This window comes from Phaenicophaeus curvirostris, chromosome 1, assembly GCF_032191515.1.
Source record: "Phaenicophaeus curvirostris isolate KB17595 chromosome 1, BPBGC_Pcur_1.0, whole genome shotgun sequence".
NCBI classification, from domain to species: domain Eukaryota; kingdom Metazoa; phylum Chordata; class Aves; order Cuculiformes; family Cuculidae; genus Phaenicophaeus; species Phaenicophaeus curvirostris.
In genome coordinates this window covers 159,468,249-159,487,195 of record NC_091392.1, presented here as the reverse complement: position 1 = coordinate 159,487,195, position 18,947 = coordinate 159,468,249, and the positions used below count along the sequence as shown (strand labels likewise).

Genomic DNA, 18,947 nt, shown 5'->3' with positions numbered 1-18,947 from the left:
CCTGCAGCAACATTTTTAATATGCTGATGGTTTGATTATTGTGGGAGAAAAAATAGAGTTCAAAAAGTTCTTGAAAGACTTTAAGGAAACGGGCAAGAAAAATGGAATGTAGATCAATAAATACAAAGAGATAAAGAATTCCACAATCTTGTAAGCAAGGAAGCACAATCTTAAAAGTGTGTGGCCAGTGCTTCACAGTATGTCAGAAGTCAATAAATTAGATTACATATCTAGGAAAATTAATTACAGTTAACTTTATGCTGGAGGAAGTAAGGCATGATCTAGAGGTGGGGCACGTTTTTCTTTTCCTTGATGAAAAATTCATTCAATTTTTAATTTTTTTTTTAACTCCAAGCTTCTCTCAAAATAACAAACTTGCTAGACCATTTTTATTCAGTTATTATGTTTTGGTTTGGTTTGCTATGATGTGCTCTCCCAATGTCTTTGAGACAAAGGCACAGTCAGAAGAGAGGAGAGCCACCAGCCATTTAAATAAATATTATCAAACAAAGAAAATAAAAGTATCAGTGGGGAAGAATGGCAGGGTATCATCTCAAATGCAGGTACAGAAAATTTAGTGAACTTTGCTTACAGCTATTCTATCTTATGTACCTCTTTTGCCGTTGACATGATGCTGAAGTTTAGAATTAAGTTTGTAGGGTGAGAAAATGTGAGCGTGCATGTGCGTGTCCTCTTCCCTGAATTTCCCTGCTGATAAAAAAGCCCCTCCCTGGAGCTGGACCAGTAGGTGAGCACAAAGAGTGAGGAGGATGTTCAACCTGTAAGAAATAGCACCACAGCATAGGCACAGACTTGAGCAGAGACATGCTGCCATGGCTAAGGAGTTTTAATATAGGAATGTACTCCAAAGCTCTTCAAGTAAATTATAAGCAATGACACAAGGTGTAACAGGAGAGTTACGTAAGTTATCAAGGACCACTGGGGTCTACAGAGCAAATGACTAAGTGCTAAATTAGTGCTTCTAACCCAGAGGTAAAGTAATTGCTCTCTGAAAAGACAACTTGATCTCAATCAAAGTAACTTCAGAGGCATCGCCAGGCATCAGCTGGGGGTAACCAAGTCACTGGCTGATTGTTCAACCTGTTTTCAGCCTTTTTGAATTATCCCTTGCGCTGAGCATTTGTGTGTATTATGGCTTGATGCATACTTGTCTTAGAAAAGAAATATCTGAAAAACTGTTCTTGGCTTTGCTGAAACAGGGAAGAATTGTGTTTCGAATGGACTTAGAAATAAGATATACTTGCTGTTTTCACCTCCATGCTTTTGCTTTTTGCTTTAGAAATCAATAGGGTGTTTGTAAGACCTTTAAACTGTCTTTTCTTTCCATTCTTTTGCTTCTTTACAGGTGATGTAGAGGGGAACACCTTAATATGTGTATTGATTGTGTTTCCTTTGCCAGTCAAATGCATGTTACAGATCGACTTACTTATTTGAGTAGGCCGTAGTTCTGGCCCCAGCCCTATGCATCAGATTATTTTTATAGATGGTTCAATAGTATTATACATTTTTCTAGCTCAATTTTTTTTTGTAATTAGCCACTCACATCAATACATAATTAATTTTTGATGCAATGTTTACGAAGAGGAAGATCCTCCATTTCTCAGCAACATAGGTGAAGTAAATTCACTTCCGAGCAGCAGTAAAAGCAACCATAATCTTGAGTAAACCGTTATTGCTTCCTTGGAAACATATTCACCACAGCTGAACCTCTTTACAAAAACTGCTATGTATTGTATGGTATAATGCATTCTGCTAGAAAACTATAGGATATAGAGTAGTTAGTACTCCCATTAAAGAACAGCAGAAGCTAAGAAAAAAAAGGTTATTATTCTTTTTTTTTTCTATTCAGCCTGCACTCCTCAGCTGCAGATTAGAATGGTTAAAAGTTGGATATTTGCACATCACATTATTTATCAGGATCATTGATAGGTTGAAGCTACTCTAGGATCAATATGTTGTTATCCATGCAATACTAAGCTTTGACTTCCCACAGGACAGCAATAGGAATATGCTATAACTACCAACAAGTTAGGTAGAGGCTTGAGAGGAAGGAGACAACTGATTTTATGGGAAATTGTTAGATTTCTAACACGTTCAGCAATTAGTGACATTGATTATAGCTCAGTTGCAAGCAGCTACAGACAAAAGTCTTGATTTGTTTATTGTTGTTATATATGCTATTAGACAAAATATTTTTTTTTCAGTTCTGAAATGCATATTGTAACACTAAGGCAAATAAAAAGCCATCATAATTTGCTGCTACTCTAATTTTTATACCTTTATGGGTTTTGCCAGACATCTATTTTTCCACATTGTTCATAATCAACATATATAAGCATGTTGCTAAAAGAGGAATTCGGTCTGAGCATCAGGATGTACCTATAATCATCCTGCTGTTACCCATCCATAACAACAACAAGCATCACTGCTGAGCGTGTGTTAGGAACTGCATTTAATCACCTCCTGTTTAATTAGATACATTAAGCTTCTGCTTTTTTAAGATATAATGATATACATAAAAGTGTCTAATTTGTTTCCTTTCACAACTTCTAACTGGTTAACAGTGTGATACCATTCCAAAAATACCTTTTAGTGGCTGACATTTTATTTCCCATTAATTGTTTAGTTAAAAGAGACAGAATGGATTTTCATTTTGATTTGATATTGATTCACTATTCAGCTTTTGAATGTTTCGGTGTGAATCTCTGTACTTTAAGGTTCTTCTGATAAAGGATTCTTGAAGTAACACTTATGTAAGTGCTGTGAAAATTAAATAATAACAGAAAAGTATTTTTAGATCACTGGATGAACTGAAATGTGAAAAATGACCAGTAAGTGAAAATTACTACTTGCATGAGGCATATGTATATAAAAATGTTTTGTGCACTTGCATTTAAAAATATTAGTTAGAAATCTAGGGGTTTTGTTTAAATACATGAGTGGAGTAAGTTCAGGACTGTTGACTTTGCTCTTGTGTAACCTTTTCTGGACAAACACTATGTGCTGAGGAAAACTCTGTTTGGTGTCCCATCATGTATACATTAACTTTTTATGTTTAAGTAAAACAGTGCTGTAGACATTCACCTTTATTAAAGAATGAATATGCACTACAGAAAACAGTACAGAATATTTAAGAGCACGTCAGCCTGTCGGGTTTTGGCCATCTTTCGGACTTGACATATGTCATTTCTTACCTTCTCATTTGAAAATGAAAGAGGAAGGAGAACAGGGAACGGATTTATGACCCTTTGTATGTAAAAGCTGCATTGGGAGGAAATGGGGAAAACCCATTGAATATTTAGAACAGTGCTTCTATGAATGAAAGCCAAAGCTAGACCAGAAGATGTTGTTTTTCTCCAAAAATATGTATTTCCTGTATAATAAGAGTTTAGTAACAAATATCTGAAAGTGGTCTTCATTCTATTTGCTTCCTAGCCTTCAGTGGTCAACTACAGATTATTTGACTCCTGAAACAAAGAGAAGACTTAACTAATGCATTTTATCATAGAATCGATTGCATTTGTCTCCTCAGACTGAGGTTCTTCTCACGTTCTTATGAATACCCAGCATAAAACAGCAAAAGAATGACAGAGACATTAGCAAGAAGTTCATATAATTTACCTACTCTACTTGACTTTTATTCATTCCAGACCCTGTCTTTTATAACAGTTGATTCTTTAGGCTGCATAATTTCTGCACTGGGAGGTCATAGAAGGCTGTAAGTGGAAAAACAAGCTCACCACTGTAGAGAAAAAAAGAAATAAAAAAGAGTACACTAAAGTAGGCCACTTCTTTTATAACTTGAGTGTTCTTGCAACTTTTTCTAGCCTCTCAGCTTGTAAATGACACCCATTTAAAACTTTCGTAAATTCACACATCTTTTGGAAGGAACATGTAGAACTGAAAGAGTCTAAAGCATACCTTTCAAAATACCTCTGAATTTGCATGTATTTTTGTTTACTTTTGCATTTGTAGACAGTTACAAACACATCATACTACCATACTCAAGGAAGTCTGCAAATACTGTGTAACACCACCACATATATGAAAATATACCATCTCACATTGGACAATAGTAGCTAATTAATTCTAATATATCGGTCATGCAGTGGCAAAAACTGGAATCTATTTTCTTTACCAAGCATTTCAGTGTATTGCAGAGGAGCAGAGATATTGTTAGTGATAAATGGTAAGAAAAAGTCATCTTTCTTGGTTCTTTTCAGCTACTCGGTCATTTCAATAACTATTTCGCTTCTTTTCATAATAGTTTGTATTATTTGAGCCATTTTGATTACAGAAGGTTGTCTACAGTAATGACTACAAGTGTCAAGATAAAATTGTAGGTGAAAATTTGACTGTCTTTTGGAAAGGTTCAGTCTATATCTGAGAGTACTCTATATTTCTCCTGCATTATTCATCCAGGGATGGAATGGTGGATTAATGGACAACTGGATGAGAATTTCTCCCCCAGTCCTTTGAGATTTGTTTCTAAAGCTATGTTTTAAAACCTTCCTCTCAGTCTCTTAATTTAATACTGCCCCATTTTTCCCTTGGCACTGACCTTTTCTAGCTGAGAAGCTGGTGTTGTTACAAGCTGAGGAATATGGTTGTTCTGAGTAGGACTGACCAGGAAAGATAGGCTGGTTTCCTCGCATTCTTCTCCAAAACATCCCATAACAGTAGCAGAAGAAAATAGGTACATGATTTCTCCTAGTCATGTCTTGGGTTATGTGTTTTTCTTACCAATACTGGATTTTTTTTAATCACAAATCGTACACAGTAGATGAAAGATGTCTTTCTGTGTTGATATAGCAAGGAGTTATAGTCAGTGTTCAAACTGAAGTGTTAAAGCAGATTTTTAGTGCAAATTTAAATCTTAAGGGAAGCTAGATTCTAAGGATTCAGTGGGGTGGAGATTGTGTTCTTGGAGAAAAAGTACCTCATTTCACCTCTACAAGGATTCTGGCTGCATTTCATTTAAAGCCAGGGAAGTACTCAAGCAAGTAAATACATATTTCTGTGTTAAAGTTCAAAGCTGGACTGAAACAGAAAAATAACCCCACCCTCCTTTATAGGTCTTTGGGATTAAAGGAAGGTATTATATTTCACCACACACTGTAAAATGCGATGGCTGTTGGGGACTGCAGACCATTCTAAACCCATAGTTACAAATCTGGTTTATCACTAATATTTATAAAATTGATTTTCCTTCTTTTATTCATTGACGCCACAGGTTTCTAGGTGGTCTTTTGAACTTTTGTTGAAGTGTTCTTGTTTTGGCACGTAAATGCCATACAGACAGTTTTTAAAATTAGTAATCATAGAATCATAGAATAACCAGGTTGGAAGAGACCCACCGGATCATCGAGTCCAACCATTCCTATCAAACACTAAACCATGCCCCTCAGCACCTCGTCCACCCGTGCCTTAAACATCTCCAGGGAAGGTGACTCAACCACCTCCCTGGGCAGCCTGTTCCAGTGCCCAGGGACCCTTTCTGTGAAGAATTTTTTCCAGATGTCCAACCTAAATCTCCCCTGGTGGAGCTTGAGGCCATTTGCTCTTGTCCTGTGCCCTGTCACTTGGGAGAAGAGGCCAGCTCCCTCCTCTCTACAACCTCCTTTTAGGTAGTTATAGAGAGCAATGAGGCCTCCCCTCAGCCTCCTCTTCTCCAGGCTAAACAACCCCAGCCCTCTCAGCCATTCCTTGTAAGACTTGTTCTCCAGCCCCCTCACCAGCTTTGTTGCTCTTCTCTGGACTCGCTCCAGAGCCTCAACATCCTTCTTGTGGTGAGGGGCCCAGAACTGAACACAGTATTCAAGGAGCAGTCTCACCAGTGCCAAGTCCAGAGGGAGAATAACCTCCCTGGATCTGCTGGTCACGCCGTTTCTGATACAAGCCAAGATGCCATTGGCCTTCTTGGCCACCTGGGCACACTGCTGGCTCATATTCAGTCGCTGTCAACCAACACCCCCAGGTCCCTCTCCTCCAGGCAGCTTTCTAGACAGACTTCTCCCAGTCTGTAGCACTGCATAGGGTTGTTGTGCCCCAAGTGCAGGACCCGGCATTTGGCCTTGTTAAACCTCATGCCATTGGACTCTGCCCAGCGGTCCAGCCTGTTCAGATCCCTTTGCAGAGCCTCCCGACCCTCCAGCAGATCGACACTTCCACCCAGCTTAGTGTTGTCTGCAAACTTGCTAAGGGTGCACTCGATGCCTTCATCCAGGTCATTGATAAAGACATTGAACAGGGCTGGACCCAGCACTGAGCCCTGGGGAACCCCACTTGTCACTGGCCTCCAGCTGGATTTCACACCATTTCCCACCACTCTCTGGGCCCGGCCTTCCAACCAGTTTTCCACCCAGGAGAGTGTGCGCCTGTCCAGGCCAGATGTAATGTATGTAATGTATGTAATGTATGTAATGTATGTAATGTATGTAATGTATGTAATGTATGTAATGTATTCCAAGTTGCTCCCCCAAACCTTCTTTCACATGTTTTTGAATTTAAACAGCCTTGATTCAGACATTCCTAGTGTGAGAGTCATGGTTCAGATCTGCATGAGGGGCTTCCTTTCAAAAACGTTAGTTCACTTTTAGAGTCAAACTGTATACCCTTAAATAACTTATATCAGAAATGCTTATATCAAGGAAATTTTGTTCTATTTCAGCCATGTCCCACTGAGTTGATGACTCTGACTTGTAGGTATTCATCAAAAGAACATAAATACCTAAGTACTGCTTGTGATAAAATACTAACTTTGATGTGGACGGGGAGGTACATTAACTTCTCCTGGCAAGTGCATTTAAGTAGTAATTTGGGATCATCCTTGAAATTATGATTTAAAATATGCTTTTATCTGACATAATTTTTTAGTCTTGCAAATGGTAAGTTTATAGAAGCGATCAGTATGTGCACTGGCTTCCACACAAAATGTTATTTGCCTTTAATTAATTATAGTCTAATATGACCGTAGCTACTAGTTGTTAGTAAAGCAACCTTTCTGTTATGAAACAAGGAATTTTTTGTAATCCAAACTGGTTTACATTCTGTTTCAATCTGGATAGAAAATGAAGCCAAATTCAGGCTGTGATCAATACTGTCTTAGAGACACAGAAATCTGTCCAAGCTATTTTTTGTTAGATTGTCTTTATATATGCCATGTGGCTTTTATTCATGACCCTATTTTAGGTGCTTATGAATGTACGTGAATAAAAATCTTGCTACATTATTAATATTTTGCATTGTATCACTGCTAATTACAATCCTGGTTAAGTGCTAATATTTGAAAGAACATTGATTTACATTTACTTTTGCCTGCATTTATTCAGAAGTTGTGTTTCCCTTCTTTACAAGCAGTAATATTCACATCTTTGGATCTTTTAAAAAGAAAAAATGAGATAGGAACTGTAGCTAAAAGTTTTGCTTTTATACGCTGATATCCTTACTATACTCTCAATGATTCTTCAATCAGCAAGAATCATAACTGGTTTTTACCTGCATGGTATCAAGTCCTATTTAAAAAAAAAAATATAGTTTTTAAATTAGATGTGTTTAGATATCTTCCAGAGAACAGACTCTAGCTCTGAGGAGTCAATAATGGCTTTCTCTGACTGTTGTAGACTATTAAGGAAATTTTTTGTCAGAAGACTTTGGGAAGGATTTGAATGGACTTCTGAGCATTTGCTGCTTTCACAGAGAATCATAGCATTGGCAGGCTCAGCTATTACTGTTTTTGATTTTGAAGCTTTGTTAGTAAGGTCACTGCAAGTTTGTAGTACGACAGCTAAAGCTTCCTGTTCCTCACTATCTTACTTGGCCAGTTTGCATGTAGAAAATTCTGCCAACTTTGTCTATTGTTATTTAATGTTTAAAAATTTTGGTTTTATTAGGGGTGGGTTAGGCCCAGATCAGCTAAACATCTTCTGAACATACTGGGGATGTATTAGCAATTTCTCTTTAATCCATAGAGTATCTAATCACGTGTTGCTGGGTTTTCTGCCATTTGAATATGAACTCTTGAACAACATTTTTTGTCCAGCTTAAGAGTTAGGAAAGTTTGGTGGTATGGATCGGGAATCTTGAGTAACTCTTTTTTTATTCTCTTACACCAGCATTTGTCAAAAAAGAGTATACTGTAAGAAGGTAATCAAACTCACCTAAAGCAACTTGCAGGAAGCTGGGGAAATATTTAGGTGTTTTCTAGTACTTATGTACAGGTGAAGCCTTCAGATTTTACAGGTCTTGTTGCATAAATACATCTGTGATAGGGCCTATTGCCCTTCTACAGCACTGCAGCTATTTTCTGGTATCTCATCATTTCACACCTTGATTACTCCAGCATCATCCCCTCCTGCATTGAGAAATACAGTGCTACCCCTACCATCTCAATTCAGAAGTCTGCCATGCAGACTTCCATTTCCCAGCTTTGTTTTTATAACTGTATTTCCCTTCTCTCTTGAGTGACTTCTACTCATTAAACATACACTCCTTCTTATCAATTTTAAGGCCATTCTTCATGAGTCATTTCCAACCTTTCTATCCACTATTAAAATGTTATTTCCTTCTTTTGATTCCAGTGTCGCTAGCCTCTAACCCCCCAAATACCTTTGTGTTGATTCTGTGCTCTTTCTTTCACTCTGCAGAAGTTTGCTATAAACTTCTACAGAATTAGTGTTGTCCTTTCTCCAGTCTCTCCTTGAAAAATCTTTTGTCAACATTCCTGCCAATAAAGTTGGATAACCAGCTACTAGCATGCTGCTACTATTGCTTCGATGTCTGGGGGCTTTTTTTTTCCTGTATCAATTGCCATTTGGATTGAAAGATATCCACATCAGGCAGACTCCACTTGGTCTCTTCTTCCAAAGCACTGAGCTCCTTTTCCGTGACCTAGACTTCTAAGTACTAATAATGAATAGTATTGGGTTGAGGTTTTTCTCAGTGCTTGCTTAGACTGCCTGTTCCTCGCCTGGCAATCTCTGAGTTTCTCTTGTGGTTGTGTTTTCTGCCTGGCACCAAGGAGAAGGCGCAGCTAGTTCAGCCTGCAGCTGTGTTTTTGCTGCCTACTGTGAGGAATGAGTCCTGTTGTGCCCATCCCCAGGGGAATCCACTGCCTCCTTACTTGCTGCTGGCTACAGTTCAAGAGGTTGACTACTAGCTATATCACTTCTGTGAGCTGGAACTAGAATACTCTTCTTTCCTATATTTCAGAATAAAAAGCAAATTTATAGAGGCTTGAAGGATCAGGAGTAGGTAGGCAACTTTTATAGGAGCCCCTGTCCTTGGCTCTGCCTTTTTAGATGGCCGTGGTAGACATGTGGTCTTACACTGTCCCTTATCACATGTCCCTTATCACTCTTTGTTCAGCCCCAACAGTCCATTCTTCATTGACTTACTGAACAGAAGTATAGTTTAAAATTGCAGATGTTCATGTAATCTTTAAATAATATCTAAAGTCTATGTGGCTAGCTGTGTTGTCATGCTAGTTTTAATATGCAGCTCTGTGGTTCACAGAATAGGTCTTTTGTCCATAGCTGTGTAATTATTTCTTCTTTCTGAGAGCTGAAGTAAAAGATCTTTATGTTTTATGGGACCTATTTTAAGTGAATGACCATGGCTACAAGTGGATACGTGCAACTTCATTAAAGCTAGCTAAATTGAACAGACTAAGTTGTGAAAGCTTAGCAACTGGAAGTTATGCTGTAAAGCATTTGAATATTTTCATTTACTGTGACTTGCAGGACAGTAACATTTGCTGTACTTTGATTTTGAACTATAACCTTTTCCTAGTGTGCCATATTATTTATTGGCATGGAGGCCTAGCTTCGTCATAGAATCATTTAGAATCATAGAATCATTTAGGTTGAAAAAGACCTTTAAGATCATAAAGTCCAACCATAAATCACGTCAGACTTAAGCTTCTGTTTGACAGAAATACATTACTTGGTAGGGAATTCATCTTAGTTGTCATCTGAGTTGCTTTCCAACAATCCTTCCATCTCCATATTGACCACACAGGTAAGTTGAATGCTTTCATTCATTTCGCTACGAAGTTTGAGAGGTGGATAGTGGTTCTTTATTCTTTACTTTGTGTTCTGTTCTTAAATGAAAATAGATTCCACCACATGACTACGTGAGCTAAGGCTCCACTATTATGACGGAATACTACAATGCTGAGTTTTGGTAACACTGGCAGAGAACCCAAAACCAAGAATTCCTCAATGACAGATCTTTCTTATTCCAAGTGGTTGAATCCACAGCCTGTGTGTTGTGATACTTACAAATGCTACAGCAACAGGGAGAATTAAAATATCTCCAAATAGGACTCAAATCAAGCAAAAGCTGGATGGGAAGCTGGCAAAAATATCCAAGTGAAAATTCTTCTCAGCGAGATACAATTTAATAAATCCTTCACTTCTCCAGGACGCAGGAAGCTGATCAGATTGCAGTTTACAGCCAAAGCCCACTCCTGGGGTTCTGGAAATTGGCAGCTGGTATATACTTTATTTTTCAAATGTTTCTTTGACAGGAGAAAACCACCTTTTATATAAGACTATGGGTTAAGTCTGGGCACTGACCTTGGAAGAGGAATACTGAGCACAAGTTCTTCTCTGCAAGTCATGTCTGGTTTTGCAATTTATTCGTTCACTTCCTGGTACAAAATGTAAAGACTGTCCTGGGATCAAACCCCCAGAAAATTCATTCTTGCAGAGAAGACCTAAATGATTCATGTCAGCTAGATGCAGATTTAGATTCCTTCAAGTTGGGTAGAGATAGACAAGTGGCTCAGGGAAGTGCCCTCACCATTGAATTTCTGTTACAAAAAGCCATAGTACTGCCTTTCCTTCCAGCAATGATTTTGAATAAGGTCAGCTGTGAATAAGTTTTTTTATAGTTGGTGCTGTTAGCACATTAGTCATTTTCTAAGAGTTCTTACTGGGTTGAGCCTTAGATATACAGATCTAGATTTGGCCAAGGTACATGCCGAAACAGCATTTTAGGTGTCACGCCAGCTTTACTGGAGAAAATATAGGTGCTTACAGCTTTTCAACCAGCTGAGATAGTGTCTGAGACAAAGCTTTAGATGTCACTCTTACCTCGGTTTCCACCTGAGCCCCAGGGAAGGTGCCCATTTCTATAGTCTCTTTTCAGGTATTTCTTTCCTCAGAGGAATTGGTGGTTGCAGTTCAGCATAGTCATTGTGAGGTGCCTAATTGTCATTCATTCATACTCTCCACATCAGCTGAACTATAAGCCTGCTTAAATGTAATATATATTTAAATGACTTTTGGACTGAGAGTTTATATGAGGCAGATGACACAGCTATTCAAAGCTGCTACACTACTCTATCCTCTTCTATCTAGAGTAGGATAGCTGCATTACTTTTGGGCAGAGTACAGTATTCAGGTTTGGCTTCTCCCCATATGCCAAAAAAAGAAAAACAGCAGATTATTACTATGTTTTTTAATCCTAAGAAATAGTAATGATGACAGTTTCTAGTCTATCAGTCTGCATCCAGGAGCAGTCATGTAATTGTGTTGACAGCATCCATTTTTTTGACTTGGAAAATTAAATACCTACAACTTCATATGCTGTGTACTGTCAGTAATGCTACTGTACATGCCAAAGAAATGAGAAAGGAAAGAACCAGGTTTAATTGAGATGTGGGTTATGGCTTGAAGGGATCTTGTTTCAGTGTCCTAGTGGATATTGTTTGCAACAACACAAAAATAGCATTTACAGGCAGCCAACCATCTCTAGTATGGAAGAGCATGGAATGACAAACAGCTTTTGTTTGTAGCAAAAGGTGAGTACTGGCTAAGAAGTAGTGTTTATAGTAATTGAGCTTTACAAGGAAGTATAACTTAGTGGGGAACACAGGGGGTAGCACTAGCAGTGAAGCAGGTAATAAGGACAGTTGTGTAGGCATTTCCTGATTAGCATCTGCTGTTTCAACAGCCAAGGAACATGATTCGAATGTAAATGCTTGTACTAGGCTTTAACAGACATTCCCTTTAGCATGCTACTCTGCCTTCTGCGGTTTTATTTTGAGTTTCCTTGAGTCCTACTGTGATTTAAAATCAGTGGAGGAGAAAGAAGAGTAACACAAACAACAGATGTCTTAAAGTCTTAGAACAGAGACAGAAAAAGCCCCATAGCAAAGGAGAAGGTGCAGTTAATGTATTTCCCGTTGTTAGTTTTGGTGTCTCTAGTACTGACTACACTTGCATTTCTGTATGTGTATATAAGTACAGCTGTGTCCATAGGTGGAGAAGAAGTAATAGTGCAAGAAGATGGCCACTGCACACATCAGAGAATGTTTTTTGCATTCCATAAATGAGCATGACCTATAGCACTAAGCATACCTACAAAGTGACCTATTTTAGGGCAGGTTCACAAATTACTTCCCACCTGCTGCAGTAACTGCTTTTAGTCTGTTGCTGGATAAAATAACCTGATTCTTGTTATTTGAGATTAAAGGTTGCTTCGTAACTGAGAAAGTGAACAGTATGCCTGGTATCCATGAAGGCAGCTTTGCTTACAGGTGGCAGCTTAAGCCATGGCAATGCAAATACTGTGTACCCCATAGCATTAGGAGTACTTGGTTGTGTGCTAAGCGACATTTAGTGCAGATTCAGAAAGGTGGTTTCTGGTATGGGGAGCTGTCTCTTTAGCGACTTTGATTTCCAGAATGGAAATCTGTGACAGAAACAGCTGTGAAATCCTTACAATATATAGGCAGCTGGGGATGGCATAGAGACCCTGAAAAAACATTACCTGCTGAGTGTTAACACAGTACTGCATGAGGCCTGGAGCAAAAATTAATAGGGGAAAAAAAAAACACTGAAGGAAGAAGTAAAAATGTATTACATTTCCAGATTCTTACTTCTTGGGAAAGGTAATTGGAAGGAACATAAATGCAAAAAAAATTATTCAGGGCTGAGAACTTTGTGCTATAGAAATTTAGCAAACCACCTCCAACTTTCCAACATATCACACAGAATCACACAGAATAACCAGGTTGGAAGAGACCCACCGGATCATCGAGTCCAACCGTTCCTATCAAACACTAAACCATATCCCTCAGCACCTCGTCCACCCGTGCCTTAAACACCTCCAGGGAAGGTGACTCAACCACCTCCCTGGGCAGCCTGTTCCAGTGCCCAATGACCCTTTCTGTAAAGAATTTTTTCCAGATGTCCAACCTAAATCTCCCCTGGCGGAGCTTGAGGCCATGATCTACCTTCTCTTTTTATGGTGGGGCTATCTTCCATTGGTTTCAGCAGAGAGGTCCAAAGACTGAAAATCACATTCACACAGTATATTTTTTTTTTCTGTTACATTTTAAAAATTATTTATTTACTTGCTAACTTGCTGGGTTTTTTTCAAAGTATTTTGGTAAATAATGTCTCAATATATGTTCACACTGCTTATTTTGTTTGCTGGTAATCGTGTTATTAAAAAATAATAATTTCATTTGACTACTGGGCTCCAGAAGTTTGTGCTTAGGTTAACCTTAGTAAAGAGTTTAGTCCAACTACTCTGTTACTGAATGTGACTTCTGGAAACATTACCAGAATTGGGATGAACACCAAAGATGTCAATAGGAATTACATTTCTTTGTATGAACATTTGTACTTCAAACCAGTGTTTTCATGAGATGTTTAAGGGTCTGTGTACCCCAGGAAATTATATATATTTTAATATGTTGGCAGCAACAATTTTTAAGCATCAAACATTAGTTATAAACAATAGGGGGACTTTGTCACATTTGCTGTATTAAAATGGAACAACTGTTTTCTCATTAATGCTAGTTCTGCATAGACTGTCCTGTTAAAAAAATGAGCGCAATAAAATGTATGCCTGTATTAAAATATTGGGTTTATGCCCATGTTGCTTCCTCTGTACTTTGAAAATATACTGCCCCTGTTGCACAGCTAAGAAAAAAAGAGGCATCCATGGGAAGTGAAATAACTTCATCTGGAGGTCTTCTAGAGGAAGACAGATATCCTGATCTGAAAGCAGAAGCTTATAATAAGTCATATGTTAAAGTTTTCAAGAGGTATCTGTAAGTTAACAAAACAGAAGCTGCTCTTTAGAGATATCGTTTAACATTTACTTTTCCTCCCACAGGAACTTTTTACACCAGAGTGCAAATTCAAGGAGTCTGTTTTTGAAAATTATTATGTAATCTACTCATCCATGCTCTACAGACAACAGGAGTCGGGGAGGGCCTGGTTCTTGGGGCTGAACAAAGAAGGGCAGGTCATGAAAGGGAACAGAGTGAAGAAAACAAAACCAGCAGCTCATTTTCTACCCAAGCCATTGGAAGGTGAGGTTCAGGATGTCACTGGCAGATCTTCTTATAAATCTCACAAGAAGAAGAGGAAATGGTTTCTAAAATACCTTTTGTGTATGTGCATGCCCCGCACAGGGGCCATTCCAAATGACAGTCCCCAGGATTCATGATGCAATTTTTAGCTTCAGCATAGTGATGCTAGAAAGGGCATATGTAAAAAAAAAAATTCTAGGGATTAAGAGGTCATTTTGAAAGAAAATAAATCTTTTGTGGAATTGCATCACACTGTTTTTAAAATATTGTCTTGGTCGGGACAAAAGACATTATGATTCTTGCAGTGAGAAAATAGTCCTTTCATTAAGCAGAATGAAATAATGGATATTGTAGGATAATTGGAAGTTATAAAGGGAATGGATGAAGTGTCAGCATTTCAAAGTAAAAGCTTTCTAAGACAAAACACAAAGGTCTCTGTAAAACAAATCATACTGTATTACTTAGCGAGTTGACGTAATGCACATAACTTGTGTTAGCTGGCCTTTTATCCAAGATAGGAGCAAACAAAAGTCATATTAGCCTTACATATTTAAATGAGATCACACTTTCTCTGAAAAATACATTCATTTATATCTTGGAAATTTTGGATTATCCTATGCATTCTGCAGGCCTTTATAAACCTGTGATTCATTTTGCTTCTTGTCCTGTTGAAACTCCAAATTTCACTGGTATTATTGCTACACATAGCCTCAGTCATTCCGAAAATGATCTCATTACATAACATCTGAAACCCATACCTGAGTAAAGCTGTAGTTAGCAGTCTTATTTCTTTTAACATTTGAACTTAAATTTTTTGATTAAATAATGAGTTTGTTAAAATTTTTACAGTTTCATCATAAGGAAAGAATCTGAATGATCCCATGTTTTAACTTTGTATTTGAATTCAGGTTGATGCCTTTGTGCTTCCCGTGTCTTGAAAAGGCTTACAGCATTTTCATTATTTCTCAACAATATTGACACTTTATAGCACAAACCCTTTATATTAAACTGTATGAATTTAGGGAATGAAAGTCGGTGTATTTTTAAAAGCAACATCAATTCACATAGATTAGGAAATAAGTTACTTTTTCATTAAAATTTGGATGATCAGATTCTATCAAAATAGCTTAGACTGGCTTAGAAATAACTTGTTTTACATTGGCCATGAGAATTGTTAAATATGACAGCTCTGCTATATAATTCCTTACATTATAGGTTCATCTCATGCTATTCAACTTAATATTTTTGTAGGTCATGGTGTTATTTCATCGAAGTCTTTTAATTAATCAGAAAAACATCTGAAACACGGTTACAGGGGAACATTCTGAATACCTAGATGATAACCAGCCTTACATACTCTTGAGAAGACATTTAATTTCAGACTTTTTGAAGCCATAAAAAGGATTTACATTATGTTATTGGAAATGTTAGAACAAGTATTTGATTAGTTAATCATGCTATGGGGCCCTGCATATTTATTATGAAACTTCACACCATTGAAGATCAAGGTCAGTACCTTGATACTGCTGCCTCCTACTCTAATTAGACAAGGGATGAAGGGATTTTGCTCTCTATGGCAGCACACAGCCAGTCCCAAAATCATCACATGATGGTTTATTCCTTTCACTGCTACGACATGTCTTTTAACGTTGCTCTGATATAAATAAATGCTACCATAGTTAGGTATAAGTGGAAATATTACCTGATTCAGTGGCATGGAAAATGAAATTGAATTATCCAAGAACATTAATCATTAAGGCAGCTTAATGCTGGAACTGTGTAATTGAACACATGTATTTTCCTCCAAGGATTTAAAGTGATTAGATAGGGACTGAAGCCAAGGGGCAAAATTTTCATTCCTCTAAGAATTCAGTTAATAGCTCAATATGGAGTTTTCTGCACTTCTACATTCAGTGGAGATCAGTGGTTACAGCGTGCATTATTGGAAAGGAGGAAGAGAAAAAGCCACACCTCTTGCATACTCTATGCAGCACTGTTCCAGACATTCCTTCAGTACACTGCTGAAGAGAACATGGGCAAATTCCTCAGATTTGTGAGACAGATGTACAAATAATATTTTAGAACTGGACCCAGGCCTAGTTTTGCAAAGTAGGACTAAAAAAGAACACTTAAGTCTAGATAACTGTATTGTATGATCCCATTTGTTAAACACCATCTGTCTTATCATATTTTACTTCTAAAAACTTATAGAATATTTATTTGTGTATATATATATACACACTTAAGTATGTACATATATATACACACACATTTTTGTGTGTCTGCCTCATGCAAAGACAGAACAGTAGATTTTCCACTTCTGAGGCTTGTATAGTTTCCATTAGACAAGCAAGAATACAGTTTCCTACTGTATTTTTAAGTCAGATACAGAAGTGAGAAATTTGGAGTTTGAAGGAAAGCTATCAGTTGTGCAAAACAAGTGTCTATAGACATAGTTTCCCTTGCATGCAAGGGGAACATGGATTATATTACAATATCAGTTATTGTAGAAAATTATATCTATTAGAGATGAGCTCTTAAATGCGATACATTCTTAAAAACATCTCTCCTTTTCTCTTTTCTCCCTGCAGTTGCCATGTATCGAGAACCATCTTTACATGATATTGGAGAAACAGTGCCAAAGGCTGGGGTAACTCCAAGTAAAAGCACAAGTGCATCTGCAATAATGAATGGCGGCAAACCAGTTGTTAACAAGAGTAAGACAACATAGCCAGATCCTCACAGGTGTTGTGACTTACTGAGTCCCGAGTACAGTTGAGTGATTTATCCTTGCCAGACTTCCCCTCTGCAGTGTCTGTGGATCAGCTTGCAGCAAGTCACAGACTTGCCTGTTGCTGTCTCTGAACTGAGTTGTTCCAAGCGGATAAATCTCAACATGTAGCTCCATCCACAACAAGAAGACACCTGGATGAACCAGCTAAACTCAGACCATGGAATGCCCTACCAGATATTGGAATGCCTTTTTAATATCTTTTCTGTGACTGTGACACTTCATGTGAATGACATACTTCACAAGTACACTTGATACCTTGCCTGCTGACGATTGCCCATAATCCCTTTTTGAGTCCAGTTTCAGCAAAATCCATGTGTTTAAGTTCTATTTTGTAGCACACAAATAATCAAGTAATTTCTAGTTAGATGCTGTAGACCTGTGCTATTATGGATTTCTCTTCTTCCCTTTTTTATAAGGCTGCTCGCTCCACTGTCTGTGACCTTTTGCAGGGATTGTGTTTCTCTAAAACTCAAGTGTTGCTGGTGGCTTAGTTTTGAAAGCAATCAGGGAAACAGGAAGCCTTCAAAAATCTATTATTACAAATTATATCTATAAAGAATAGGATTGTTGTCTCTGGCTTACAATATTGACTAAATGTGAATACTCTTTAAAAACAGATACTGTGCTTCTGAGGTTGGTATTATAGTGGAGGGAAGAGTGTCAAACACAAGCAACAGGAAGTTTTCTGAAACAAGTGTTTGGCATCCCCCTACAGTTTCTTTTTGTGTGTGTGTTTTATACATATCACAGGCTTACTGGTAATGGTAACATTTGCCTTGCCCAGCGAGCAAGACCCACTCATTTTTGGGAAAGTGGGTCCAAAGAATTTTGTAGGCCTTGTAGGCCTGAATTAAGGCTCATTTTTCATCTACTAAATCTTCATTGTTTGAAAAACAAACACCACTGATAAAAAAAAAAAAAAAAAAGAATAACCAGAATTGTGCTACCTAAATCCGTTTCAAATATAATCCTTTCCTGTTTTTAAGGAACTGAACTCAGTGCCATTGTTGTTTTTGGCTGAATCCCACACCTACTTAGCAAAGCATGGGCAAGGATGTTATTGTGTTCTTTTTTGCAGCACCAATGCAAAGGGTAGTTACAAATTATAGTTTAATATTTCTGGTATTTTAAAAAAAAGTTTTAAAACTGGACATATTATGAAACTTTATTTTTATTTTTAGGTAAGCATGTGAAATCTGGTCCTATGTATCTCACTGATATCCCGGTATGTACCTCCACCCAGCTTCCTAGGATAATATGCCCACCAAATTGCTAGATTGAAGGTGCCTTGCCTTGATCTCTGTATACTGTACTTTCTCCTACATGAACCTAGAAGAAATCAGAAACATTATAAAATTGAAACCTTGGATCATATTACCAGAAACACTATCAACACTTTGAGTTTGTCACTTGTGAACGATGAAAGCAATGGTGGAGGGTGGGAGGAGATTTAGAGAACGCCACAGAGATGCCACTGAAGTGTTGTACACTTAGTCACAGACTTTAAGAAAACTAAAAATAAGGGTACTATCTGTATGCTTAAGAAAGTATTTTTTTCTCTGAAAGGGCAACAAGGACCAAACTGTACCTCAGTCTGGAAAGCTGTGTGGCAGTGGTCTCTTGGCCTCTTGCTGTAACCTTCATATTTAAAGAAAATAAAAGAAAATAATCCATTCCTTTTTTTTAGCATTGTATTTTTGGCCATTTGTTTTATCACGTCTTTTTGCTGAACTCGCTAACAGAGACTGCTAGTTACTTCAAACTCTCTGTCTGCTCAGCTGAACAACTGATTCAGTCTGA

General features: G+C 37.8%; 1 protein-coding gene across 6 annotated transcripts in view; it reads left to right on the top strand.

The window, feature by feature from the left end:
• The window catches only part of FGF14 (fibroblast growth factor 14), a 392,265-nt gene extending 373,318 nt beyond the window's left edge, over window positions 1-18,947 (top strand). For all 6 annotated transcript variants that reach the window (XM_069879259.1, XM_069879247.1, XM_069879281.1 and 3 more), the window contains 2 exons: window positions 14,155-14,353; window positions 16,945-18,947. In XM_069879259.1, the coding sequence (XP_069735360.1) occupies window positions 14,155-14,353; window positions 16,945-17,084 (339 nt within the window). In that variant the 3' untranslated portion in view covers window positions 17,085-18,947. The remainder of the gene's footprint in view (window positions 1-14,154; window positions 14,354-16,944) is intronic.